At 55.3% G+C, this 27,440-nt stretch overlaps 1 protein-coding gene across 1 annotated transcript in view; it reads right to left on the reverse strand.

Moving 5' to 3' along the window:
• Positions 1–25,409, reverse strand: part of LOC120753511 (GDNF family receptor alpha-4) — a 72,152-nt gene extending 46,743 nt beyond the window's left edge. The window contains exon 1 of the mRNA XM_040065800.2: positions 25,325–25,409. Within this exon, the coding sequence (XP_039921734.1) occupies positions 25,325–25,364 (40 nt within the window). The 5' untranslated portion in view covers positions 25,365–25,409. The remainder of the gene's footprint in view (positions 1–25,324) is intronic.
• Between the last annotated feature and the right edge of the window lie 2,031 nt (positions 25,410–27,440).

Raw genomic sequence — 27,440 nt, forward strand, 5'->3', positions numbered from 1 at the left:
CTCTCACTCTTTCTTACTCTGTTATCTCATGAGTGGGTCTTAGCCAGGGAGTGGGTCTTCTGCTGTGTTCATCTCTCTGTTTTCCCTAACTCCCTTCCTCCCTCTGAGGCTGGAAAACGCTGCAGGATCATGGCACAAAGTTTCTGAGCAGGCTGCTGCTCAAAATGAGCCCCCGTTCCCCGAGGGTCCCTCTGGGGAACTCAGACGCAGTGACCAAGCGGAGACACTGGCAGAGGACGGTGAAAGAGGGAGCGGCCCGTGAAGCTGTCCCTGGTCCCTGGTACCTTTCCAGCCTCAGCTCTTTCCATCCTGTGCCCATGGAATCACAGCATTATTTGGATCTTTGGGCTCTTGGGAAGGAGCTTTTAAAAGTCTTCCAGTCCAAGCCCCTGCCATGGCAGGGACGCCTTCCACTCGACCAGCGGGCTCCAAACGCGCCCAACCTGGCCTTGGACACCCCAGGGACGGGACACCCTCCCTGAGCAGGGAGTGGTTTCTGTGCCAATCAGTGACTCTCAAAGATTTCCCTTTGGGGCACTTGTCCAGTTTCTCCACAGACCCCCGTGAGCATCCACCATGTCCTGCTGTGAGGAGTTCCACGGGCTGTCCACCTGACATCTGCTTTGAACCACTGCAGAAGAACCCCATGAAGCCCAGAACTTCCAGAAAATCATCCTCCCTGGAGTAACAGGGAGGATGTGCACAAAGCAGAGACACAGGAGGGGGATTCCATCCCCTCAGCTTTACTTCTGACAGAAATCTCATGTTGAAATTCCCATCAGGGAGCCTCCACCCTGGGTGCCTGGCAGTGCTGCTGTTGCAGCAGGCTTTCAGCTGTGGCTGTCCTACGACACCCAGAACCCAAAAAGTGATTTACCAGCCTGTAAACCTTCTTCCTGGGCAGAGGCTAAATAAAGAGAAAAAAATCATCCATCCCAGGGCTGTGCCACTGAAAGGCTGTTCAGGAAGAGAAAACTTCTCCTGACATTTTAAACACTATAAATACAATACAGTGTGTGTTTGATACTACATGCAAAACAAATGCTGCGCAGTGCAGAGTGTAAAAGCCTCCTTAAAATATTTTAAATAAAGAAAAAAATTACAGAAAGGCTGCAAAGAAGAGAAGTAACTTTTTGCGATGCCAACAGACTTGTCCTGTGCAAACAAGAGCAATGGGGGGGTGTGTGGGAAACAGAGCTGGATGATTTAATTACTCTGCTTTAGTTACTGGATCTTTCTTGGATTAGCAAAAAATGAAGTTAGAAGGGAAAACAGCATAAGATATTTGGAGTGGCCTTGTAACAACAGCCCTGAGCCACAGGACAACTGCAGCCATCAGTAGAATTTCCAGAATCACTCTCTCTGCCTTAAGGTCAGAGCTTTGAAAGGAAAAAGAGTGAAAACGAGAGTGTAGGTAGGAGGAAATCCATTGTAAATACATAAAATACAAGGCAGTTTTTCAGCTGCTTGCTTTTGGATTTGAGGAGAGACTGTTCCACGGGGACAAATGGACAAGAAAACAAGACCCTGGATTCACAGAGACCCCAGGAAGGTGTCAGTGTCATGTCTGTGACCCAGGCTCTCAAGGAGGGACTGTGAGAGTCCTTTCCCCCACCACAGCCTCTCTCCAGTGCCCCAGCTGGGTGAGAAATCCCAGTGAACGCTGCCTCCCACTGCACTGGGACCAGCAGCATTAAACAGGCTTTCCCTTTTGCTGGGGTGCAGGCACATTCCTTTTCCTTTCCGAGTTTATTCAGTCTCTAGCCTCTTGAGAAAACCTGCGTGAAATACTCCCTGACAGTCCCCCCAGGTCTGACCTTGAAAGCAGCAACTTCTCCCCAGCATTTACTTGATTTACTTGCTCTAAAAGGATTTGAGGAGTTCATTTTTTTAATTGATGGGGGCAGGGGGTGCTTTCCCAGACATTCAGAAACACGTGGAAGAGAGATCTCACCCGAGAGCCACCGAAGTCTGCACAGCCCATTTTTGCCCGTTCACTACCAGCTCGAGATGGATTTCCATTTTAGTTCAGCTGCTGAGCTAGAAATCCTTGTTTCCATTTTGTTTGTTCCTCCGCCCAGCCCGTCCCGCAGTGAAAGCTGCTCCTGCCCCAGCCCTGGGACACCTCTGAGCACTGCTGGAGCGCGGTGTGCGCACGCAGCAGCCGCGTTCTGCACGGGCTCTGCAAACCAGAGCTCCCGTCTGCTCCCAGGGCAGGCAAAACCCTCCCTCAGCAGCAGCCTGCAGGAACTCTGCCTGGCAGCACTTCTCAAGCCGAGTATTTTGGGGTCATGCAAAGAATGCCGCGAACCATTCCAAACCCAAAGAATAATCTATTTGCATATTAAGGTGTAAATAGCAAAGAAAACCGACAAAGCTGAGGCCTCCAGCCTGGGATCCTGCACCAGGAGACAGAGGTCCTACAGCCACAGCTGGGTGTTTACACCAGGGGAGTCGGGAATGCACAAGGCTTCCTCTGCTCTGGGGGCTTTGGGGCGAAGGAATGCGTGCTTTAAAGGTGAATTTATGACTTGGTCAGATTTTATGCTGACAATTCACATGCAGCTCATCTGGGGGGAATGAGGAGAAGCACACAGCTGGCTGATTCTGGAAATTAGCAGATTTTTTGTTGTGAAAGGCCAGAGACAATGGGTAAAGAGCCCAGGGTGTGCTGTGGGGCGAGGCTGTGAAGAGGAGCAGCAGTGCAGAGGAGCCCTGACCCCCTGCGCCCTCCCACAGCAGCGGCAGCCAAACCCCTTCCTCCTCTGCCCAAACCCAGCCAGCAGGCTGAAAGCCAAGCAAACAGCCATTCCGTGCTTCTGGGACATCCCTGGGGAGCTCCTGGGGATCAGCGAGCTCCACCTGCACTCTGCTGCCCCTGTGCATCCTCAGCCTCCTGGCAGCCACTGGCATCTGATCACGGCTCCTCTCTCCCAGCCGGGCTGAGGGGCTGCTTTCCCCAGGGGTTTGCTCTCCCAACGCTTGGTGCAAGCCAATGGACGTTACAGAATCTCAGAAAGGGCTGGGATGTAGGGGACATTTACAGGTCACCACTGCCACCCCTGCCACGGTCAGGGACACCTTCCACCATCCCAGGCTGCTCCCAGCCCAGTGTCCAGCCTGGCCTGGGACACCTCCAGGGATCCAGGGGATCCACAGCCTGGCCTGGGACACTGCCAGGGATCCACAGCCTGGCCTGGGGCACCTCCAGGGATCCACAGCCTGGCCTGGGACACCTCCAGGGATCCAGGGGATCCACCTGGCCTGGGACACCTCCAGGGATCCAGGGGATCCACAGCCTGGCCTGGGACACCTCCAGGGATCCAGGGGATCCACAGCCTGGCCTGGGACACTGCCAGGGATCCAGGGGATCCACAGCCTGGCCTTGAACACTGCCAGGGATCCAGGGGATCCACAGCCTGGCCTGGAACACTGCCAGGGATCCACAGCCTGGCCTGGGACACTGCCAGGGATCCAGGGGCAGCCACAGCTGCTCTGGGCACCCTGTGCCAGGGCCTCAGCAACCTCGCTGTAAGAAATTTCTTCCTTATATCTAGTCTGAATCTACACTTTCTTAATTTAAAACCATTCCCCCTTTTCCATCACTGCAGGCCCTTGTAAAGAAGTCTGTCCCCACCTTTTTTACAATACCCCCTTAGGTGCTGATGGTTGCATGTATTGAGCGCTGCACTGGCTCAAGCTGGAAGAATTTCAGCTCAGGAGATTGGTCTTTCTCCTTCCCTGACTGTTTGCTTTTGCAGACACTGGCTCTCACTCTCCCAGCCCTGCTTTCCAAAGGCTGGCAGTCTGTCACCCCATTCACATTTCCTTGCTCCCCACTTGGGCAGTCTCAGCTGTGAACTCTCCAAAGGTGCCTTTGCCCTCAGACCCCCTGGGAGCTCGTCTGTGCCACGGTGTCCTTGATTGCAAAGGGTCCAGCAGGGCCCTGCACCCCCAGGGACCAGGTGTGCTTCTGCAGAGGCTGATAACAAACCAGCCCAGCCAAAGTTATCTCAGCTATAAAATATTCCTGCATCATCAAATGCAAAGCTTGGTTGGAGCTCCCCACAGCTTTCATGGCTGTATGAGTGACAGAACAGCGGCCGAGCTGTTTTAATTGGTGCCTCCAAATTCCTTCATTTCTTTTGCCAGCTCAGTCTGTAATTTTTGGAGTGCCTATCCTTCATTAAAATAAAGTCTCTGAACGACTTTGGAGCTTGAAATACCTATTTTTTCCATACAGATGGAGGTCAAGGCTCAGTTTTAAACACAGTGCTGCTACCACACGCTTACATCTGCCTCTCCCTGCACATCAGCCAGCACAGTCTCCTCCACCCACATCTGGAGCAATCCCCCCTTTGTGCCAGCGCTGTGCCTTCTGCTCAAATATTTCACACATTTTTGTCACTGATCTTGAAATGCAGCAGGACCAGGGTGACTGGTCATGACTTGCCTTTCTTAAAATCCCCTGTGTATTACTGCGTTTGCTTCTATGCTCCAAAATCTCTCAGCTGAGGTCCCCATACTTGAAGAAGATGTAGAAAGCAGCTCTCTGTGCCTCACTGGTTCAGGAATTTTATTGAGTTGTCCCGTGTTTTGAGGCTCTGGAGGAGCTCTCGATGGGATGAGCCTGAGAGGAGAAGGAGCTCCCGGCAGTGGGACAGGAAAATCAGCCTGGACTGACCTTGGCAGGGATGGAGGGGGACTCGAGAAGAGGGAATGTTCTGAGGTGCTGGGGCAGCCCAAACGGAGCAGCAAACACGGGTGAGACTCGTGGGGTCTCTGACCGTGAGACACGTGGCAGAGTGACGGACGTCCCTTGTTTGATGTGTGGGGGCAAGGTGGGTAAAGCTCCTAGGAAATGGGATGTCACCTACTGAGGGTCGAAGAACAGTTCAATGCATTTATGAAAACAACCAGACTAAGCAAGACCTCTATGTAATAAAAGGATTTTTCTGTTGTTAGTCCATTTATTTTGGTCTCAGTTTGATCAGCTTTAATAATGACCCTGCAGCACGGTTCCTGTTCCCTCCTGTTAAATCGAGAAGCAGCAAAATGGGAAAGACAGGAATTTCTCCTTCCTGCACACAGAGGGGGTGAGGCATTGCCCCGTGCTTCAGAACAAATCCATTAAATCCCAGGATGAGCCCTGATTCCTTATCTGTATCACACTGACATAGCACTGAGTTACTCGGGGTGTGAGCTGCAGTGACCCTGGCATGTCTTTTCTCTGCTATTTAGCAGCTGCAAGGAAGAAAAACAACTGTTATTATCTTTTGGATATTTTTTTAATCCTATTCTGAATCTGTTTGTCATCACGAGACAGAGTCAGAGGAATTCAGACCCTGCGATGAACAAGGATGGGGGTGTCGGTACTTGACAAGAATTGTGAGGCTCTGAGTGATGTGCTGGGTACTTAATGAAGCCACCTAGAAAGGCTGACATATTTGCATTCCCGTTAAAAGAAAATAATAACAATAATTTGAGGCTGTTGAAAAGCTCTGCCCTGACAGCGCTGGAAATGCCTCTCATTCACCCAGGGACACAAAGCAGCCTCTGCTGCTGCTGTGCCAGCGCTGCTTTTAGAGACCAGCCGGGGCTGGGACACGGCTGCTCCCTGCCCTCTGTCACCCCAGCCCGTGTCTCAGCACCTGCAGCCTCCTTTCCCCGGCCGGGGGCACTGGGGCAGCTGCCAGCTCTGCACAGAGCTGTGCCACACCCCGGACTCGCTGCCATGGCTCAGCTGGGACAGCTGCAGGCTGTGACCTGGGCACAGTCCTGGTGCCAGGGCACCCCAGGGCACCCCAGGGCACCCCAGGGCACCCCAGGGCACCCAGCTCCTCCTGCCCAGCCCCAGCTGACGCTCCCAGGGAAGCAGCACCTCTCCCCAGGAGGATGGCAGGGGTCTGGCGCTGTCCTAGAGCTCCCTCCCTCCAGCCCATCCTGCCCCTGGGGAGCGTGCCCCGGCCTGCCCGCACCCTGGCGCTTCCCAAAGAGTCCCAACAGCACCGAGGGACTCTGCAGCACCTGGGACACAAAATCAAACTCCCTTTCTTTTTGCTGAGACGGGCTTTGGTTTGGGGTGTGCTGGGTCTGGGTTTTGTCCTTCCTTCCTTCCTCGGATCCTCAGTCTCTCAAGTCAAACCTCAGCCTGCCTGGAGGATTTTCAGAATTCCCAGTGCCACCCACGACAGAGGCTTTGAGGGTCATCTCCCACTTTTCTCACAAGAGCCGCTCGCTGCTCTCCGCACAACACCAAATTTGAGGTGACAGAAGAGCAGCTGGGGCCCTGAGAGCCACAGGCTGCTGCTGCCCAGCTGTGGATGACGGCCTGTAATGTGTCCAGGCTGTGCTGGGATCCACTGCGGAGCCTGACTGCAGCTGGGCTTTGGGCTGAACCTCTGCCCCACTCTGAAAAGCTCCCACTGCACACCAGGCTTTGCAGGAGATGCTGCACTGGAGAGAAGGCACCAGGGAGGAAAGCAACGGTGAGAAGTAACAAGGAGGAAAGCAAAGAGAACTCTGGACTGGATAATTTCTGCCCAACGATTGCCTCTAATAAGGTTTGACTGTATTAATTAATTGAGATGTGCCTTGGAGAGCGAGATCTGCTGCTGATGGAAGCCAGCCAGGAAGAAAAAACTCTCATTTTCTCTGCAAACCTTCTGGCTAGACCAGATCTGTGAGGTTTGGTGTGGCAGGCTTTGGGAGATGGGCAGGTTTTCAGGGCCTGTGACACAGCCACAGGGAGAGTCTGGTTGTCACAAACTGCCAGGGAAGGTGGCCAGGCGTGGAGGAGGAGGGAGCTTTGCAGCGGCACCAAGCCGGGTCATTCCCTCACATAAGCTTTGCAATAATTTCCCACGTGAAGCCAAAACGTCTGCACTTCCCTTGCCTGTGTCGGAAGAAAGACAAAAGAAGGGTACGTGTCATTCCTCAGAGGGTCAGCTCATCGGCAGGGCTGAGACCACTGCAGCCCTCCACAGCCACTGTCAGCGCCAGCAACAGCTCCCACACGGACATCTCGGGGGCAGAGGCATCGCCGGGCTGCACGGACCAGGGCTGCAGCAGGAGACCTCAAAGAAACTCTTCCAAAGCGCGGCAGCTCCTGCACACCTGGCTGCTGAGAAACAACCTGGGGGCCGGTCCCCGGGGAAGGAAACGCCTCGGGCTGTGCTTGAGCCTGTCCTGCAGCTGTCCTTGGAGAAAGGGAGCTCTGGTGTGCCGGGATGGGGCTCATGTCCCGGGGAGACACAGCGTGGGCAGGAACAGCTGCCACGGGTCAGGGATGCAGGGAGCACACGTTAGAGTTCGCACAGAGGCTTCCTGGGCCTCGGGAAACGTGCAGGAGAAGACGCTCTGTGCCCCTTGCCAGTCTAAATGTCGGCTCAGGAGAGGGCAAAACAGCTTTCCAACTCTGCTCTCCTGTGATGCAGAGAAACCTGTGCCCTGCTTTGAGCGCTGTGGGGCAGCGCTTTGTGCCCTCCGCCATCCGTGGGTCTGGATTCCTGGACATCTCCAAGGATGCTGCCACTGCAAGGGATGGAAGTGGAGAAACATCCTGCAGCCCTGTGACCCGACAGCAGGAGACGAGCTGAGCGCAAACACAGAAATCTCAGCTTACCCAAGAGAAAAATCCCCACGGAATAGACACATCTGCATTAGGCTCAGTGTGTCCCAGGGTTCTTTTCATGTGGCTTTTTTCTCTTGGAAGTTTCAGCCTGGGAGCAGAGGGAATTCACTTCTATAGCTGTTCACTGTTCCTATTTTTTTCTAAAAAAATGTAACTCCTTTGATTTGGATGTTAGTGACTGGATTTAAACTAAACAGAGCAAAAGTGTTGCTGACAACCCCTGTAACTCTTATTACAGATTCCAGAGCCAGGACTTGAGAAAATGTTGGACAGGGGTGGATATTGCCTGGCACAGGGTTCAGATGTGCAGGAATAAGAGATATTGAGCCACTTCTGGGATTCCCTCCTGTTCCCTTTGGACACAATTTCAACACTCTTGGAAATAAACTGTCCAGCTTTCCACAGATGCTTTTTCTGCCATAAGAGGGAAATAATCGAGACTGAAACCACTTCCACTAATTGTCTGTATTTTAAATCTGAAGTGGTGCCAAGTTCCTACTTGGAAATTGTTCAAGCAGCTGTGGTCACCAGGCTCCCCAGGAGGAGCTGGCACAGCACGTGGCCATGGGGCACCTTGGGAGAAGGGGCTGGTCGCACAGCCCATCCTCACGGCACTCAGACTCTTGCTCCCCAGCCTGCCTTGTTCCCGCCTGTTGAACATTTTTAGCTCTGTAAAGCCTGTGGCATAATCTTAAATCCCAAAATAAAAGCAAAACAGGAGGCAGATACTTTCCCCCATAAGACAAAGGATTCTAAGTCTCTACCGAGGATGAAAGACAGATACTTGCAGAGGAAGAAATGGGATGAGATGTTTTCAGTGACCTTTGTTTAACCCAGGAGAGCACCAGCTCACGAGCCCTTCGCTGGCTTCAACGTTGGTCCTTCCTTGGTGCTCTCTGGAGCCCATGGCTGCAGTGCATGGATGTTTCAGGAAGGGAAGGCCACAGGACTTAGGGAGAACAAGAACCAGAGGAATCATGGTGATGAGCTCAGCTAGAGCAAACTCACCCCAAATCCAGATGTACAGCAGATATCTGGTTCAGGCCCACAACTTCCGCTCCTTCTCTGGTACCCAGCTCTCCCAGGAGCTCAACGCCCTGATACGATGAAAATACCTCAATATTTTGGAAGGTACTATACAAGCCTTGATGGGTAATTAAATCCCAGAATCTGTTAACAGTACCATAGAATCACTGAGTATCACAGGATGGTTTGGGTTGGAAGGGACCTCAGAGCCCATCCAGTTCCTGCCATGGCAGGGACACCTCCCACTGTCCCAGGCTGCTCCCAGCCCCAATGCCCAGCCTGGCCTGGGGCAATCCAGGGATCCAGGGGATCCACAGCTGCTCTGGGCACCTGTGCCAGGGCCTCACACCTCTCATGGTATAGACTTTTTTTCCTATTAATAGTATCACAAAACATCAAAGTGATTGGTTTGCTCTCTAAAGACTTTGTGATTATAAACAGAGCACTTTCGGTCAGTTACCCAGGACAGCATCTCCACTGCCCCACCTGGACCCCACATTTCTCTCCTGGGCATCAGAGCTCACTTCTGTTCCCAGCACAGGAAAGACCTGGAGCTTTTGGAGTGGGTCCAGAGGAGGCACCAGGATGGTCAGAGGGATGGAGCAGCTCTCCTGTGAGGAAAGGCTGAAAGAATTGGGATTGTTCAGCCTGGAGAAGGCAAGGCTGTGGGGTGACCTAATTGTGGCCTTCTAGTAGCAGAAAGGAGCTGAGAAGAAAGATGTAAAGAGACTTTGGACAAGGGCTTGGAGAGACAGGACACAGGGAACAGCTTCCCAGTGCCAGAGGGCATGGGATATGGGGCAGGAATTGTTCCCTGGGAGCTGTGAGGCCCTGGCACAGGGTGCCCAGAGCAGCTGTGGATCTCCTGGATCCCTGGAAGTGTCCCAGGCCAGGTTGGACACTGGGAGCAGCCTGGGACAGTGGAGGTGTCCCTGCCATGGCAGGGGGGGCACCGGAGGAGCTTTGAGGTCCCTTCCAACCCAACCCAGCCTGTGACTCTGTGATTCTGTCCTTTGATGTGTCAAGCACTTGCTTTTCCAGCAACCCCTTCCACCAGCACGGGGCCATTGGCTGCCTGGGGTATGAACAAGCAAAACCAGTAGAAATTCAACCAGAAGAAAGGAAGAGAAAATCCTTGTCCATGCTTGTGAGGAAGCAGGAGAGCGACATGGACGTACCCAGCAAAGCTCTGTGCCTCGTGTATTTCCTGTTGGCATTTTCTGGCTGCTGACCCGTTGCACCTGAGCGTGCACACTGTGCTGGGGAGCAGCTGAGAGACGGCCAGGTGCTGGTGGGAAGCGCTTCTTTGGAAGCTGAGGTCAGCCCCGTGCTGCTGAGGTTTAAACTGGGGTTTAGCTGCATGCCCATGTAAAACCAGCCTGGACAGCACCTCTGGCTCTGGGATGACAGAAACACAGAATCATGGAGCAGTTTGAGTTGCAGGGGCCTTTGAAGATCATCTGGTCCACCCCCTGTGACGAGCAGGGGCATCTTCAACAACATCAGGCTGCTCAGAGCCCAGTCCAACCTGGCCTTGAACATTTCTAGGGATGGGGCAGCCACTTCTCCGGGTATCCTGTTCCGAACTGCTCCTAGCTCTGAGGACTGCTGCAGCCCAACACAAGCGGCTCTGGCCTCGTTGCAGGTGTGGATGTGCCCGACCTGAGCCACGTGGGCGCGGCCGAGGTGGCCGTGAGTTCGTGGGTGTCCCCGCCGTGTCCCCGCTGTACGCTAACGATGCTTTGGCATTAATGTGTAAATTAAAGTACGACTGCAATAATAGTCAAAAGGGAGCCCAAAAGAGAACAGAGAAGATTGATTATGTGCATATTTTAAGTGCTTTGTGACTGTGAATGTTTATTTGAAAAATAAGAGTGAACGAGAAGCACTGACACTACAAATAAAAATAATAAAGGGAAATACATCTCTTTTATTATTAAATTATGGATTAAAATAGGAAACAAGGGGGAATATAGAAACATATATCTCTTTGTGGAGGCTTTCTATAACAATCATCATAAAATAACGCAGCAGTACCTGACAGCTTAAATAAAGACAGGAGCTGAGGCTCCTATCTACACATTTATCTCCTCTGATGCAGACAGGGTAAAGACGCATAAAAGGCTGGGATAATAACATCTTCCCTGCACACCAGCTCCCAAACGATAGGCAGATTTTATACTCGGTTACTCCACATAATGTCAACACTGTTAGAAAACAACAGCACCATGAAGATGCACACGTCTTTCCCCTCCTTCTCTTTCACCCTTTTTTCCTCGTGATCTATTTCTTTGTGATTTCTGTATAACACAAAGGGGCGGATCAGAAGCTCTGCTGCTCTGGATCAGGCCCCGGATTCCAGCAGGACCAGGAACGAGGGGAAGGGGCAGTGAGGTTCAGATGGGTGCACACAGAGGGAGCACCAGGCAGCTCCCTCAATCCCTGTCCCTTCCCTGTGCAAGGGCACAGGAGCTGCCCCAGCCAGCTCCTGACCGCTCCTGCCCTGGCACTGCCCTCTGCCACCCCCATGGGGGACGGACAGAGCTGTCCCTGTCCCTGTCCCTGTCCCTGTCCCCGTCCCTGTCCCTGTCCCAGTCCCCATTCCTGTCCCTGTGTCCCCATCCCTGTCCCTGTCCCTGACCCTGTCCCTGTCCCAGTCCCCATTCCTGTCCCTGTCCCTGTGTCCCCATTCCTGTCCCTGTCCCTGTGTCCCCATTCCTGTCCCTGTCCCTGTCCCCGTCCCTGTCCCTGTCCCTGTCCCTGTCCCTGTCCCTGTCCCTGTCCCCGTCCCTGACCCTGTCCCTGTCCCTGTGTCCCCATCCCTGTCCCTGTCCCCGTCCCTGTCCCTGTCCCTGTCCCTGACCCTGTCCCTGACCCTGTCCCTGTCCCTGTGTCCCCATCCCTGTCCCTGTCCCCATCCCTGTCCCTGTCCCTGTCCCTGACCCTGTCCCTGTCCCTGTCCCTGTCCCCGTCCCTGACCCTGTCCCTGTCCCTGTGTCCCCATCCCTGTCCCTATCCCCGTCCCTGTCCCTGTCCCTGACCCCATCCCCATCCCTGTGTCCCTGTGTTCCTGTGTTCCTGTGTCCCTGTCCCCATCCCCATCCCTGTCCCTGTGTCCCCATCCCTGTCCCTGTCCCAGTCCCTATCCCTGTGTCCCCATCCCTGTCCCCATCCCCATCCCTGTCCCTGTCCCTGTCCCCGTCCCCATCCCTGTCCCTGTCCCTGTCCCTGTGTCCCCATCCCTGTCCCTGTGTCCCCATCCCTGTCCCTGTCCCTGTCCCTGTCCCTGTCCCTGTCCCCATCCCTGTCCCCGTCCCTGTCCCTGTCCCCGTCCCCGTCCCTGTCCCACCCAGCCCGCAGCCCGTGGGAGGCACCTCAGCTCGCACTGACCAGGAGCAGGAGCTGACAAAAAGCCCTGGCACAGCCAGGTGCTCCCTCTTCTCCAGGCTGTGCCCACCGAGAGGGATCCAAACCCCTGGCGCTCCTACCTGAGCACCAGCCTGTTCTTCCCCAGTTCCCTTCATCACCAACCATCACCGGCTGCCCCCGAGAGGTTCTCCCACACCCTGGGCACGTTCAAAGTGACACCACAGCGAGAAAATACAGCCTGGGAGTTCCTGCAACAAGGCACCCGCACTCCTAAGAAAAAATACTCACCTGGGAAAAGCAAACAGCGCTATGGAAGCAGCTGGATTTCCACATCTCCTTCCACACAAACCTTTTCTGCTCTGAACTAACTTTTCCCACAGTGGGCAGCACGAGGAGCTCACTCCCATTTCCAAAGCTTATGGGATCTGAACTTCTTCTGAAACTTCTCATCAAACAAAGTCAGGTTGGACGTGGCTTGGAGCAACCTGGTCTAGTGGAAGGTGTCCCTGGCTGTGGCAGGAGGTGGAAGGAGATGAGCTTCTAGACCCCTCCTGACCCAAACCATTCCACGAGTCTGTGATTCTGTCTGGTCGGCCCAGGGGGCTCAAAAACCAGTGGGAGAGAACAGACTGACACACACAAGATTCATTTTCTTTGGAAAACACAGTTGGAAGAACAACGAAATTAAATTGTTTACCTTTAGCTGAATCAACTTGTTAATTCTCACCAGCCTGAAGGAGTTTCTCCAGGGACACCTATATCTGCCCAGCTGATTTGCTATGAGAAGACAGAGTTCTTGGCACTTACTTGAGGACAGGGGAAAAAAGTCCTGGCAGCAGCAACCCATATATTTTTGAAAACATTTACTTTTGAGTCCCAGTGTAATGGAAGGTGACAGGAGGAGCGATTGTCCGAGCTTGACTTGGAGCCAGCCCCTCAGGGAGGTCACCTCCAAACTGCTGCCTTGCTCACCTCCACTGCAGGGAGAACGGGGCCAGGTCTGAGGGCAGGAGCTCTGTCCTGGGAGCAGAGGGGGCCTGGGAGGTGCAGAGGCGGGCACTGGTGTGGCTCATCACCGGGGAGCCACAGCACAGCTCAGGGCTTGCCCGGATCCAGCATCCAACACGGAGCCGCTCCCAGCTCCATCGCCCCACGGCCACTGGGGCCTTGGGCTGAGCAGCACCATCTTCCCTTCAACACGAATTCGGGATGCACGGGGGAAAGTGGAAGAGCTGTGGCCACCCCTGGACCCCAGGCACAGCAGGGTGACCCTCTGCCTGGTGTCCCTGCTGCTGTCTCAAAGGCCACACTGGCCCCTTGTTTAGCTCCTGGATGTGCCCAGGACCTGCAGATCCTACACAGCGATGCACTGGTTACTCCTCATGCCTATGACTCAACTCTCCCGAAAATAATTCATCAAGCCTCAAGGATAACTCAAACCGAGACCCTGCAATTTCTTTTTCTGTTATAGATGAGAAAGAAAAATAGCCGAAACATTTCACTCCTGACACTCCAAACTTTTTCCTTCACTGCTTCCCGCTGCTGCTCTCTCTCCTCCCCTCCCTGTCTTACAGGAGTGTGACTAATCCTCTTCTTTCCCTGGCGCCGTTACCTTGAAGGTATTTATAGAGTGTGATCATGTTCTCTCCCGTGTCTCTCTGGATAAACCAAACCCCCCAGGCTCCTCTCACGTGCCTTCTCCTGCTCTTTGAGGTCACTGCCGTGGCCAGCCGGGAGAGGCTTTGCCTGCTGGAGAGGACACGGCAGGGCTCCCACGGGCAGCTCCTGCGGCGCGTCCTGCGTGCCCGGCCTGGCCGAGCCCGGCGCCGGAGCGCGGGTGGGCACACACCTCCACACCCTGCACGGCCGGGTGCCTCTGCTCCCACGAACCGGCCATCACCTGCTTCACATCACCTCACATCACTGCCAGCGCTCTGCCGTCTGAGCTGGAGGCAGCACGAAGGGAGATGAACGCAGGGGCTTGGAGGAGATGAAACCGAAACATGTTTGTCCAGGAACCTCTGGGAGCTGCCTGAGGAAGGGGCAGTGCCTGGCAGGGGAAGGTGCTCTCAGTGCCCTGCCTCACCCACCTCAATCAGGGAATTCAAGGTGCTGGTCCAAACGACCCAGAACTGCCCCACTCTCCTCATTCAGGGAATTCAAGGTGCTGGTCCAAACGACCCAGAACTGCCCCGCTCTCCTCATTCAGGGAATTCAAGGTGCTGGTCCAAACGACCCAGAACTGCCTCACCCACCTCATTCAGGGAATTCAAGGTGCTGGTCCAAATGACCCAGAACTGCCCCGCTCTCCTCATTCAGGGAATTCAAGGTGCTGGTCCAAATGACCCAGAACTGCCCCACTCTCCTCATTCAGGGAATTCAATGTGCTGGTCCAAATGACCCAGAACTGCCCCGCTCTCCTCATTCAGGGAATTCAAGGTGCTGGTCCAAATGACCCAGAACTGCCTCGCCCAGGGTGTTAAACTCTCCTGCCCTGCAAAGCAGAGCAGCCCCTGGCACCCGCTGGGAGCGGTCCCTGGCTGGTGAGCAATGCCCAGGACAGCACTTGCTTAACCCTCTAAAATACTCCTCAGGGCTTTTAACAGGTGGGACCAGCAAGTTCCCATGGCTCCAGATGCTCGTGGGCTCTGGGTGGCCTCTGTGACCACCAGAAGAGTCACCAGCTCCACGAAGTTCCAGGACTAGAGCCATCAGGTCTGTGAAACAGAAATTTCTCATTGGATTTCTTTCTTTCACTTTTAACCATGGGAAAATATGTTCCCTGGGAAAATCTAGGCTTTGCAAGCAGAAAAACAAAACATTAAATAAGGTTTTAATTTAATTATCTTTCATTTTTTTAGTTCTACAGAAATGATGGGTCCTTGACTTTTCCCTCCAGCATCAGCTGCTTCCTTGGAGGACACGAGAACTCAGTGGCTTAGGCTGTGTTCATCTCACTGATCAAGGAAAGAGCTGGAAGTGTCACTGGGACTCATGCCCCTGGGGGTAACACCAATCTGCAGAGAGGGCCAGTGTCCCTCCAGGCCTGCCAACTTCTCCCCTCAGCTGAAAGGAGACGTTCAGGAGACCAGGTGAAACCCGGGTGGGATGAAACCCATTTCCTGCAGCCTGCTGGGACCATCCCTGCCTGGTGTGCGGGCAGGGGACAAGTGAGAGACAAATTCCATTTCTCTTCCTGTCCAAGGTCCCTCCGGGAAGACCATTTTCTGTTTTCTTAATAAAAGCAGATAAAACAGAAGAGAAACATCTGCGGCTTCGTTTTAGTCCTCATTTTTCATCCCCTGGAATTATACCTAATAAGCATTTCATTTTCCACTTGCTATCTTTTATTTCAAATTTTACTGTTCCTGATCTGTCGTTGTTGCTCAAAAGTCAAACTGTACCAAAAGCCCAGCACTTTTCTGGGAAATGGGCTCCTGTTTTCCCGCTTGCTCTCCTGTCAGAGGCTTTCACGTTTGGCACTCCAGGGCTGCTCGCGCTCCGCGGCGCGCGGCTGAGCAGCACACCCCCGGTCCCAGAGCGAGGCAGGATCACTGAGCCCCGTGCACGGCATCGGAGGAGGTTTTCAGAGCGTTCCCTGACGCTGGTTCCCGCCTGAGCACAAGGAAGAGCTCAGTGGGTTCTGTGCTCGGGCAGGCGCTGCTCAAAGTCACATTGCTCCTCACAGGCTGCTGAGAAATTTGGATCCCAGCTTGTAGTTTGCTGCTCCCCACAAACACGGATATCCCGGGACAAATGCAGTGCTGCCTCTGGTTCTGCCTCACAACAATTCCCCTGCTTTAAAAATATCCTTGTTTTACACCTGGACACAGTGAATTTGCATCTTTATCCAAAACCTGAGAGACCCAGAAACAGATGCTGCAATTCCTCATCCCACGGGACAGACTCAACCTGCAGATTAAACACTTCTGGGGGAATTCACTGCATTTCTTTCTGCTATGTGGATTTTTTAAATTTGTGTTTGTTAGTTTGTTTTTTGCTGCAGCCCTTCCATTATGCTCAAAACTTACTGGTAATGCAATAGCATCTAATGAACCCAATTAGAGATCTGGACCCCCTGGAGTCAGGTGCTTCATTCCTAACAGGCCTCCAGCACACATCAAGGATTGCCCTGGCTGGTCTGGAGGGAGGGAGAATGAAGCAAGACCAGGAGAGGGAGATAAAATTCCTTGCATTAGTCCCAGGGGGGTGGTAACTCTGACACCGCTCTTCCCGGGATGTGTGTCCACACTCCGGGCTGACAGACGGCTCCCCGGGCTGCCACGTCACCTGCAGAGAATCACATCAGCTTCTGCAGAGGGAAAATCCAACCCTGAGGGCTCCCAGACCTTCAGAGTCCTGCACGTTCCTCCTCCCAGCTCCTGAACTCCGTTATCGTGGGAATCTCCATCTGCACCTTCCTCTGCTCCTCCACCTCCCACCCCCAGATCAGATTGTGCTCGGAGCCTTCTCCACTGCTCCTTCCCTAAACCTCTGGCCCTGTCGGAGAACTCCTGCAGCGCACGTTTAGTGAAGTTCCCAGAACAGCAGGAGAGCCTCTACAGCTCAGTCCTACAGGAGGTTTCTCATCTCAGGACATTTCCTTTTAGCATTCCAACTGATCACAAAAAGGAGACGGAAAATCAGCGTATTCTCAGGGAACGGGCACCCGAGCACCTCTGAGGAGTTCCACTTTTGGGGAAGGGGCAGCACGTTTGCTTTAAGGTTTGCTAATTCTCAAAGGCCTGACAAGTCCTCCGGTGATCCCATCAGCCCCCTAAGGGGAAACGGGCTCTTCTCCCTTCCTTTGAGTAATTCAAAATCAAAGCTTTTATTAATAGAATCACAGAATCTTTTAGGTTAGAAAAGACCTCTGAGATCACAGAGTCCAACGATTTCGGTTTCTCCTGCAGCAATTCCCTGCCAGGCAGCAGATAAAAGGTGCCAGCCCAGTCCTGCCCAAATTTGGGGCACTCAGGGTGAGGTGCCAGAGCCACAGCGCGGTCTGTTCTGAAGATGCTTCACTCCCAACACACAGCTCGAGCTCTTCCTCATTCCAGCTCCTTGTGGAGATGCCTCTGTCACGGCACCTTGAAGGTTTCTCCGGGCTCTGGGCACCACGAGCCCCTGAGCACTTTTCCCTCACGGAAGGACAGCTCTGTGCTGTCCCCCAGGATGACACGGCTGTAACAGCAGCCCGAGGTGAGCACTTTGTCTCCCAGGCAGCCTCCCTGGGTTATGTTCTCTTACCAAGAGGCAGGAACAAAACAAATGTCTTGGAAGGGGGGAAAAATGTACCGTGAAATTGCTGTAACTCGTGTCAAATCAACTAACCTTGCAAGGAGGAGTGAATTCCTCAGCAGGCAGAGGAAGCACTGCAGCACAAGGCTCAGCCTCGTCTGGGCCTTGCACAGACAGCTCCAACGCCTCTGGCTCTTCCCGTGCCCCGGCTGACAGTGCAGCACGCGGGTTCGCCCTCCCTCCGTTAACACACACCACGTCCTCCCCTGCAGCCTTCCTTCCAGAAGGTTCCAGGGGGTTCTGTCACCTCGAGCCTTGTGACAGGTTTGCATGCAGCGAGCATCAGAGGGAGCCGGGGCAGCGGGAAGGGAGCGCTGCCGGGGCAGGGAGCGGTGTCGGCAGAGCTGAGCTCAGCGGGCAGGCTGGCGCCCATCGCCCGGCACGCCCGGGGAGCTGCAGCACCAGGACAGACGCGCAGGATACCAAACGGTGTTTAGCCAGAGTCAGAGCTGTGAGTTTCCTCCTGGATTTCCTCACTGGAGCAGCTCTGAGGAAGGGCAGGTGGGCTGGCTGCGAGACAAAGCCTCGCATCTGCGGCCAGCACTTTGGAGCTGGAGCGCAGACCCCAGACAGCAGCTACGGGGGACGCAGAGCACACAGCCGTGGAACGCTTTGGTCTGGAAGGGACCTCAAAGCCACCGTGTTCCACCCCCTGCCACTCGACTGGGCAAGGGACAGAAAGACGTTAAAGTTACAATAATCACTTTATAGCTTCAGGTGACGCCTTTGGTGGCTCCAATTAGAGCAGCAGGAGGAAAAAATAAAACAAAGGGTTCAGTAAAGACTGCAACAGTAAAATAAGGCGGAGGTGACACTTAGGGGGGTCCAGTTTGGGCAGCAGGAGGGGAAAAAAAAAAAGAACAAAGCGTTCAATAAAGACTGCAACAGTAGAAGAAGATGAATTGAGAAATTCAAACCCCTTTATGATTGATTTGACTGTTTATGTAAAATTCTCACGGACAGGACCACATGAACTCTGCAGAGTGGTGGCCCAGACACTGTGTTTGCTCAGAACAAAAATTCACAGCCATGTTCCCAGTGAAGGCTCCCCTCCCACAGCTGCCCTGTGTTTCCCTTGCTCAGATTAATCGAGGAGGATGGGATTTCCCAGGAGGCACCGGCCAGCCTCATTTGATGCAAAGCTCAAAGCAAAGCCTGATTATTTTGCAGAGATTGAGTTCAATTCACCACCTCTTAAGGCACCCTGGAGTTCTCCCAGGACCTGTCCTGAGCATTTCTGGGTCCGGTTCAGCTCTGGGGCTCCAGAGAGCTCAGATCACGCCGGGGCTCCCGGAGCTGCTCCTGTTGCTGACTGTCTGGAGCTGAACTCTCCCCACGGGCACCTCCAGTGCTCCCTGGCTCAGGGGAGCCTCTGAGCAGCGTGTGCTGCACCAACCCCTGCAGCTCCAGCCCTGCAGCTCAGGCAGCAACGCTGCAGGTCAGCTCCAGCCCAAAGGATGTGCTTGGCCTTCTCCTTCGTTGTACCAGGAACGGGGAGTGAGGAGGGGAAACCCTCGAGTTTCTCAAGTCTTAACTCACAGCCCATTAGCATCTGGAGCTGTTTAAACTCCCGTCCCAAAGTGCGCTGCCACCCCCTCGGGGGTAACAGAGAGATGGCTGAGCTCGGAGATGGTTGAAGGATGAGCGATTTGATCCTCCTTTTGGAAGAAGCACCACAAAATCTGTCCTGTTCCTTTCTCCTCAAAGCCTGGCTGCCTGCACTCGTGTGTCAGAGCCACCCCGGGAGCCGCCTGTCATGGGCAGGGTGGGGGAGCTGCGATAACTCTGCCAGAGCACTCGGGGGGCACAGGTGTCACACACAGGGCTTTCCACTTGGATCCTGTAAATCAGAGCCACAGCACAGCTGCTTCTACTGCATCGTTCATGCAAACTGCTTTCCAGATGGATTTGCATAGAAAGAGAAAAACAGAGTCAAAGAAAAATTTAAATTGGGAAAGCCCTCTAAATTGGAAAAGAGCATCGAGTCCAACCGTTCCCAGCACTGCCAAGGCCACCACTGCCCCGTGACCCAAAGGGCCACATGCACACAGCTTCGAAATCCCCCCAGGGATGGAGACTCCAAACCTCTCCGAGGGGTGAAGGAATATTCCCAGAATCCATGCTGAGGCTCCCCTGGCCCAGGCTGAGGCTGTTCCCTCTCCTCCTGTCCCTGTTCCCTAGGATAAGATCCCAAATTCCCCCCGGCTGTCCCCTCCTGTCAGGGACTTGTGCAGAGCCACAAGGTCCCACTGAGCCTCCTGTGCTTGGAGGGGACACCTTGGAGGAAGGAGATGGATCCACACGAAGGGAGGTGAAGAGAGGTGAGATTTGAGAGTGGCAGGATATGACCAGAGCAGTTCTGAGCTGGAGAATATTTATCGAATACAGCAGGATAGAGGGAAAAGCTTTTTTCCCCATGAGGAGCTGAGGCAGTGGACAGTGAGGTTTATTCTCTCTCCCTGGGGGCCGTGCTGCCCTCGAGCCCCCCGCTGCAGGCAGATAAATCCCAGTGCCCCAGCAGCTCCTGTCAGGAGGGGCACAGAGTGCAGGGAATGACGGGGCTCTGAGGACAGCACGGGTGCGTGCTGAGCACGGATCCATTCCCAAGGCAGGGAAAGATGTGTCACTGCTGAGGCACCAAAGGGCCCCACAGCAGATCTGCAGCTGGGGCGGGATTCTCACCAGAGTCACTGAAGAGTCTGGCTTGGAAGGAACCTTTCAAAGTTCATTTAATCAAAAATCCCCGTGACAGACTGGTCTGAGTCAAAAGGAACTTTTCACGAGCAGACATCTTCCACTCACCCAGGCTGCTCACAGCCCCATCCAGCCACGGCCTGAATGTCTCCAGAGGTGGGGCGTGCACCACCTCTCTGGTGATGCAGGGAGATTGGAAACATGCACGGGGACAAGAGCCTCCCTCAACTCCCTCCAGGCTCACTGCAGCTCAGCCATCAGCTGGTGTTAGCCCCAGCTCCTGGCTGATCACGGCTGATTTAAATGTGATGTGACCTTCCTTGTTCTTCCTTGTGGCACTCCCAGGCTCTCCTTGCCCAGCATAAATGGTGGCTTCACCTCTGGAAGCCCTTCCTGCCCTGTGTGACACAGCCCTAGGTCCTTGGCCTCCACCAGCACAACCCCTCCTGCACACACCCCCTGCCCAGACACACAAACTTGGCTTTCCTCCCTTTCCATCTGCAGGAGAAATCATCCATCCATGTTCCACCTCCCACCCGCCTCTGCACACTCGCCCTCTCCACCACGAGGCTGCACTCAGCTTCCCCAGGAGTCCAGCCCCACGCAGCCCCAGCTGAGCCTTTACAGCTGGGATGGACCAGAGGGGTGGGGGCAGCCAGACCAGGGGCTGGAAACGGCTCCCATCCCTCCTGCTCCATCTGCCCCCCTCAGCCACACCAGGAGCTGGAAACCTCTCCCATCCCTCCTGCTCCATCTCCAACCCTCAGTCACACCAAGGACTGGAAACCTCTCCCATCCCTCCTGCTCCATCTCCCACCCTCAGTCACACCAGGAGCTGGAAACGGCTCCCATCCCTCCTGCTCCACCTCCAACCCTCAGTCACACCAGGGGCTGGAAACGGCTCCCATCCCTCCTGCTCCACCTCCAACCCTCAGTCACACCAGGAGCTGGAAACGGCTCCCATCCCTCCTGCTCCACCTCCAACCCTCAGTCACACCAGGGGCTGGAAACCTCTCCCATCCCTCCTGCTCCATCTCCCACCCTCAGTCACACCAGGAGCTGGAAACGGCTCCCATCCCTCCTGCTCCGTCTCCCACCCTCAGTCACACCAGGGGCTGGAAACGGCTCCCATCCCTCCTGCTCCATCTCCAACCCTCAGTCACACCAGGGGCTGGAAACCTCTCCCATCCCTCCTGCTCCATCTCCAACCCTCAGTCACACCAAGGACTGGAAACCTCTCCCATCCCTCCTGATCCATCTCCAACCCTCAGTCACACCAGGAGCTGGAAATGGCTCCCATCCCTCCTGATCCATCTCCAACCCTCAGTCACACCAGGGGCTGGAAACCTCTCCCAGCCCTCCTCATCCATCTCCCATCCTCAGTCACACCAGGAGCTGGAAACCTCTCCCATCTCTCCTGCTCCATCTCCAACCCTCAGTCACACCAAGGATCGGAAACCTCTCCCATCCCTCCTGCTCCATCTCCAACCCTCAGCCACACCAGGGGCTGGAAACGTCTCCCATCTCTCCTGCTCCATCTCCAACCCTCAGCCCATCTGGGCATGGAGTTCACAGCCACGAGGTGTTACCAGAGGGGATTTTGACAGATGCTTTTAAAACAAGGGAGCTGTGCTGAGCTGAAGATTGACAGGAACAAGCTTTTCATAGTTTTGTCCCTTTTTTTTTCTTCAATGAAATGTATTCCTCTGAAAAAATTCTTCTAGCAGGAGTGCTACCTTTCAATTTGTCCTCTCTCACTTTTGGGCTGAGAAGAAAGAGGTCATTTATATATATATATTTTTAAGGAAGCAAAAGGAATATAAAGTCCACTAGAGGGAAAAAGAAATCATGAATATCTTGGTAGCAAGGCATTTTTATCAAAAGGTGGCAAACTTTAGAGACATTAGAAGTCATGTTTTAAAATGACCAAGTGGAAAGTTATAAAAATGAACAAGTCTTGTGTGAAAATGATGAAGGGAATTTCAGGCACAATAGAAATCATCTGTGAAAATTGCCAGGAGAGCAGGGAAGACATTTCCGTCTCCAAAAGCAAAATAAAATGCTATTCGCTGTAATTCATACTAATTATTAGCCTTAAGTAGTACTAATTTTTACCCAGCAATAATTACTATTTAAGGCTCTAGAGCTCTGAAAAAAATATTTTCTGGGTGTGGTAAGATCCTTGCAGAGGAATCTGCGCAGCATTTGAGGGCAGCCCATTGAGGGAGAAGTTTTATTTCTCCTCTGCACCAACACAGACAGACACAAATTTCACATTCCTATTGGTGCAAATAACGGATTGCTCCTGTCAGAACTGACAAAGCCACTAATTTAAGGAGAGTTTCCCTCTCTCTCACACACACAGATGCATTTTGCAAGAGAATTTTTTTTTTCTCGCCTGGGATCTGAGTTCCCAAACCAGGTGAAAATCCGCCAGACGATCTCGTGTTTGATCGCATCTGTGAAGAGCCTGTGGGGAACATATGCCAGGAATTACGCAGAGGAGCAGCGCAGGAAAAGCCGCAGCAGGAATCAGCCCCGCTGCCATCTGGGGGTCCTGCCCTCCTCCACGGGGCCAGAACTGACTCAGTCCGGGGGGATTTCAGAGCAAACTGCTGCTTCCAGCTGTGCCCAGCACTTCATCCTCTCCTCAGCTGGTGTTTGTCAGCACAGGCACCGCTGCGCCCTCCGGGATCTGTGCCGCTCCTTGGGAGCTGCTCGCAGGTGGAGCCTGTGGAATGAATGATGCTCCTCACATCGACCTGTATGAGCGCTTCCCACAGCCTTGGCTTTCCGTGAAGGGTTCCTGAATGCCTCAGCAGTGTCCCGTGAGAGGGGTTTCTAGCCAATGCTGTTCGGGTAAATATCAGGGGACACCACAGCAGCAAGAAACTTCCCCAAAGCCAGCTCCCCTGTCCCCGGGGTGGAACTGTGCTCCCGTTCTGCCCCTGCACTGCCATAAATGTGGCTGCTGGGGAGGCAGCTCAGGGATCCGGCTGAAAAGCAGTTGAGGAAAACAAAAACACTGCTCGATTCTGCGAGTGGTTCAATCCGCTGTGCTTGTGTCAGCAGGACGCGGGGATCTCCATCCAGGCTGAGTGATGGTGGCACTGCCTAGTGCCACCCTGGAGAGCCCTGATCTCACCGAGAACTGCCTCCTCCGGCCAGGACCATCCCAAAAACGCCAGAGAGGGACACGCCAAGAGCGAGGAGCTCGCACCACAGCCCACAGGCTGCACAGCCAGCGCGGATGAGGCTGGGAATTACCAGGATCGTGCCTGCCCTCTCCAGCCTCGCACCCTGCACCCCTGCAGGGATCCCCCAGGCACATCTGCGCATCCATCCACAACACAAACATCCCAAAAATTCCTAGAGAAAAGGCTGAGGGTGTCCAGTAGGGTCTGCTGGGGTGGTGCTGTGCCTGCAGGGGTCAAATGCCAGTTTAGGGGTGGAAAGGTCCCTCTGGAGACCCCGGGATCAGAAGGGCAAGGGGTGAATAGCAGTTGGACCAGAGGTTACCACCTTAACACCCGTCCCCTGTCCCCAGTGACAATGGAGGACTGTCCATTTGCTCTAAGCCCACTTTCTCTAGGGAAATCAATCGTGCCACCAGTCAGTCAATCAGGCGGTCAATCAACGAGCCAGCCAATCCCAGCCGCTTGGAAAACGGGTCCTGCAGAGACCGGGACACGCACCCAGAGGCCCCGTGAGCCTCGGGGAAGAGCTGCAGCTCTGAGGGAGGCTGAGAGCACCCGCAGCGCAGGGCACCGCTCCTGCCCCTGCGAGGGCCCATCCCGGCGCGCTCCCAGCCCCTGGAGCACAGCTTGCCCTGGCCGAGGACGGCCCGACCCTCCCGGGGGGTCGCGTTAGCCCTCCCCCCACCTTTGGGACTCGGAGGAGTTGCTGCTGCTGACATCTAGTGACAGGAGTCACCCGGAGCTCCGGCACAGCCGCCCCAGCGCGGGGCTCCAGCGGGATGCGGGGCGCGCAGGGAGCGACCCCCGGGCGCTCCGCGGTGTCCCAGCCGCTTCCAGCACCCGAGACCTTTCCCTCCTCCGGTGGCCGCCCGAAGAGAAGGGGCGCAGGCCGTTCCCAGCCTCCCCGCAGCCCTGCCCGCTCTGTTTAAGCACAGGCTCACGCTGGGTTCGCTGCCTCAGCGGAGCACAGGGAGGGCACGAAATACCCCGAGGGGAGGAGCCGGGGCGGCAGCCGGGCAGTCCCCAGCTGTGGCCCCTTCACCCACGCTTCCTTCTCCCCAGGGACGCGGGAGCCGCGGGAATTACGCGCGGGAGAAGCTCCCGCTCGGAGCTGACGGAGCCAGGATGCGAGCGGGATGCTCAAAGCACGGGAGCTGCGGCCACAGCCCCGCGGACACGGGGACAGCGGCTCCCGGCCACGCCAGGGGACCAGCGCTGCGCTCAGGGCTCCACGGGGATGGGGGAAACATCTGGGCTCCTTACTGCCTGCTCTCGGAGCAAGAACAAAGCCCCGAGCACAGCTGGGGTCCGGGGGTGAGGACATCCGCGGCAGGGACCCCCGAACGCGGCAGGGACCCCCGAACGCGGCAGGGACCTCCGAGTGTGGCAGGGACCCCCGAGAGCGACAGGGACCCCCGAACGCGGCAGGGACCCCCGAGAGCGGCAGGGACCCCCGAGAGCGGCAGGGACCCCCGAACGTGACAGGGACCCCCGAACGTGACAGGGACCCCCGAGAGCGGCAGGGACCCCCGAGCACGGCAGGGACCCCCGAACGCGGCTCGCTCGGGGCTCAGGACGCGGGGCTGCAGGAGGCAGGGGCAGAGCCGGGGCTGCCAGCCCGCACACACCTGCCCCAACCCCGGCATTTTCCAGCCCCGGCTCCGCCGGAGGACTCCCGGCGCTGTGCAAAATCCGCCTCCCCCTTCCCCAGCGGCCCCTCCGAGCTCCTCTTCCCCAAGAAGTGCCTTCATCCGCGGGGGGTCCCTGGGCATTTCCGCGGCGAGCGGGACCATCCGAAATGACGGCAGGAGAGAGCCCGGCGCTCGGGTCCGGGACAGAGGAGGCAGCAGAAAGCGGATGAGCACGGAGCGGTGGAACGGTCTGGGCTGGAAAGGACCTTCACGAGCATCTCCTTCCAAGCCCCCGCCGCGGGCAGCGACACCCTCCCCGAGCCCGGGCTGCCCCCGGCCCGTCCAGCCCGGGCTCATCGCTGCTCCCGGAGCCGAGGAGCGCAGAACCCTCGGCCGGGGGTGCCCGAAATGCCCCCGCCAGCGAGCCCGGCGGAAAGTTGCGCCCCCGCCCCCCCCCGCGCCGCGCTACTCACCCAGGAGGATCAGGGTGCAGAAGCAGAGGACGCCCCTCATCCTCCCGCTCGGCACGGCTCGGCCCCACCGACTGGGCTCGGCTCGGCCCCCCGGCCCGGCCCGGCGCGGCGCGGCGCGGCTCGGCGGTGCCGGAGGATGCGCGGAGGGCTGGGCAGGGCGGAGGGAGGGAGGCGGACCCGCGCCCCGGCCCGGCCCCCCCGGCCCGAGCGCTGCCCCGGCCCCGGCCCCGCTCCGCGCCCGGCTCATGCCCGCAGCCCCGCCGGGCACCGCGGGCTGCCGGCCGCCCAGCGCCCCATCCTCCGCGGAGCGGCCGCTCCCGTGGTGCTGAAAATGATCTTATGCCTATTAATTATGTAATTTTCCTTTCTTCTTCTTATCTTTTTTTTTTTTTTTTTTTTTTTTTCCCCTTTCTTTTGCCCCTTGCGGTGTGTTTTTATTTTCTATTTTCTCCCTCCTCTCTCAGCACTGAAACTTGCGGCGGGCGCAGCTCGGCCGTGCCCGAGCGCCGGGGCAGCCGAGCCGCCTTCCCCGGGCCGCCCCCGCCCCGCCGCGGCCCTCGGGGAGGGGCTTGGTGGTCCGGCCCCGCTCGCTCCTCCGGGGGACCCCTGCGGCTTTGGCCCCTTTCGCCCCGCGAGCCCCGGGCCGGCTTCTTCCTCCCCCGCCGCCCTCCCGGCGGTCCCGGCTCCCCTCCCCTCCTCCCTGAGCCGCCCGTTCAGGTGGAAGCGCCGTCCTCATCGCCTTGGACGTGTGTCCTGCTCCTGACTGCTGTCTGGCAGTGACACAGCCCTGGGGGCTTGGGCCGCGTCCTGCCCCGCTCCCGGCCCTGACACCTTCCGTTAATCCCCTGCGGCGCGAAGCCCTCCCAATTCTCCTCCAAACCCCTCTGCTAATCCAGGTGATGTGCTTCCGCAACTTCCCACCCAGTGCCCCACGCCTCCTTCACCGCGGTCCCTGACCGTTCCCCGGTGCCTCCCCCAGCTCCGCTCCCCGTGGCCCAGCAGGTGCCCCTGCTTTAGGGAGCCAGGCAGCAGAGCCTGGCTCCTTAAATCTTATGGTGATGAGTGAACATCATTTTTCACTACCTCCATTTCATGCATGGAGCACCTGAGACACAAAACGTGAAGTGACATCTTCAGGTTCCCCAGTAATGGACTGACCGGTGGAGGAGGAACTGCCTCGTTCCCAAGTCAGTGTGCTGTGCACAGCCACCTCCTCCTCCTCCTCCTCACACAGCTTCCCTCCCTTCCCTTCCCTTCCCTTCCCTTCCCTTCCCTTCCCTTCCCTTCCCTTCCCTTCCCTTCCCTTCCCTTCCCGGGGATGCCCAGGACACTTTTCCCACACCCAAGCAGGGCTTTTGGATATTTGCAGAGAGAGCTTTTTCCCACTGCTGGCTCAGATATTTTCGCTGGACAGGCATTTAAATGCTTTGGGAATTTTGAGGGTTTTTTTTTTCCGCTGGAGCTGTTCAGGGTTCTTAACTTGCATTTCCTCGTGGCATCACCTCATTAATCCTTCCTGCAAAACCAGAGGAGCTGCACACTTTTATTTTTCAGGAGTAAAACAGAGAAAGGAAATAATTCATATGGCCATTTGTAGGTGCTATATATCAAACAGAAAAAATCAAGAAAATGCTTTTAATTTTCTTTTTTCTATTTTTTCCCTTCCCTCTTGGCAAATCAAAAGGAAAGTGTGATTTTTGGGCAGGATCTTCCTGGCCTTTCTCTCCTTTTGAAAGCTTCGACCATGTTCCAGTCTGGAACTATTCATTTAACAGTTTTCTTAGTCCTCTGTCAGAATTGAAAAGTTGTAAATACATTAATGTCTCTAGCAACTGTGCTTCACACCCAAAATGAGCATTTCCTGAGCTGCTCAGTGGGGAAAAAGAAAGTGTTAATAAAGCCTCATTTGCAGTAAAAAACATCGCTCTGGAGCTGGGTTTTTTGATTTCTTTAAGAAGAGTATGATTATGTTTAAGCAAATTTCAAGCTGAAATTGCACTGAGCTGCAGTTGAAACATCAACTGGGAAACTGGGAAAATGATTGGATTTTTCTGCTTATTATTATTTTTAATTATTTTGCAGATTCTTTTTCAGTGTTCTATTTTTGAGGCGGCTG

The sequence above is a fragment of the Hirundo rustica genome, chromosome 5, assembly GCF_015227805.2.
Source record: "Hirundo rustica isolate bHirRus1 chromosome 5, bHirRus1.pri.v3, whole genome shotgun sequence".
NCBI classification, from domain to species: Eukaryota; Metazoa; Chordata; class Aves; order Passeriformes; family Hirundinidae; genus Hirundo; species Hirundo rustica.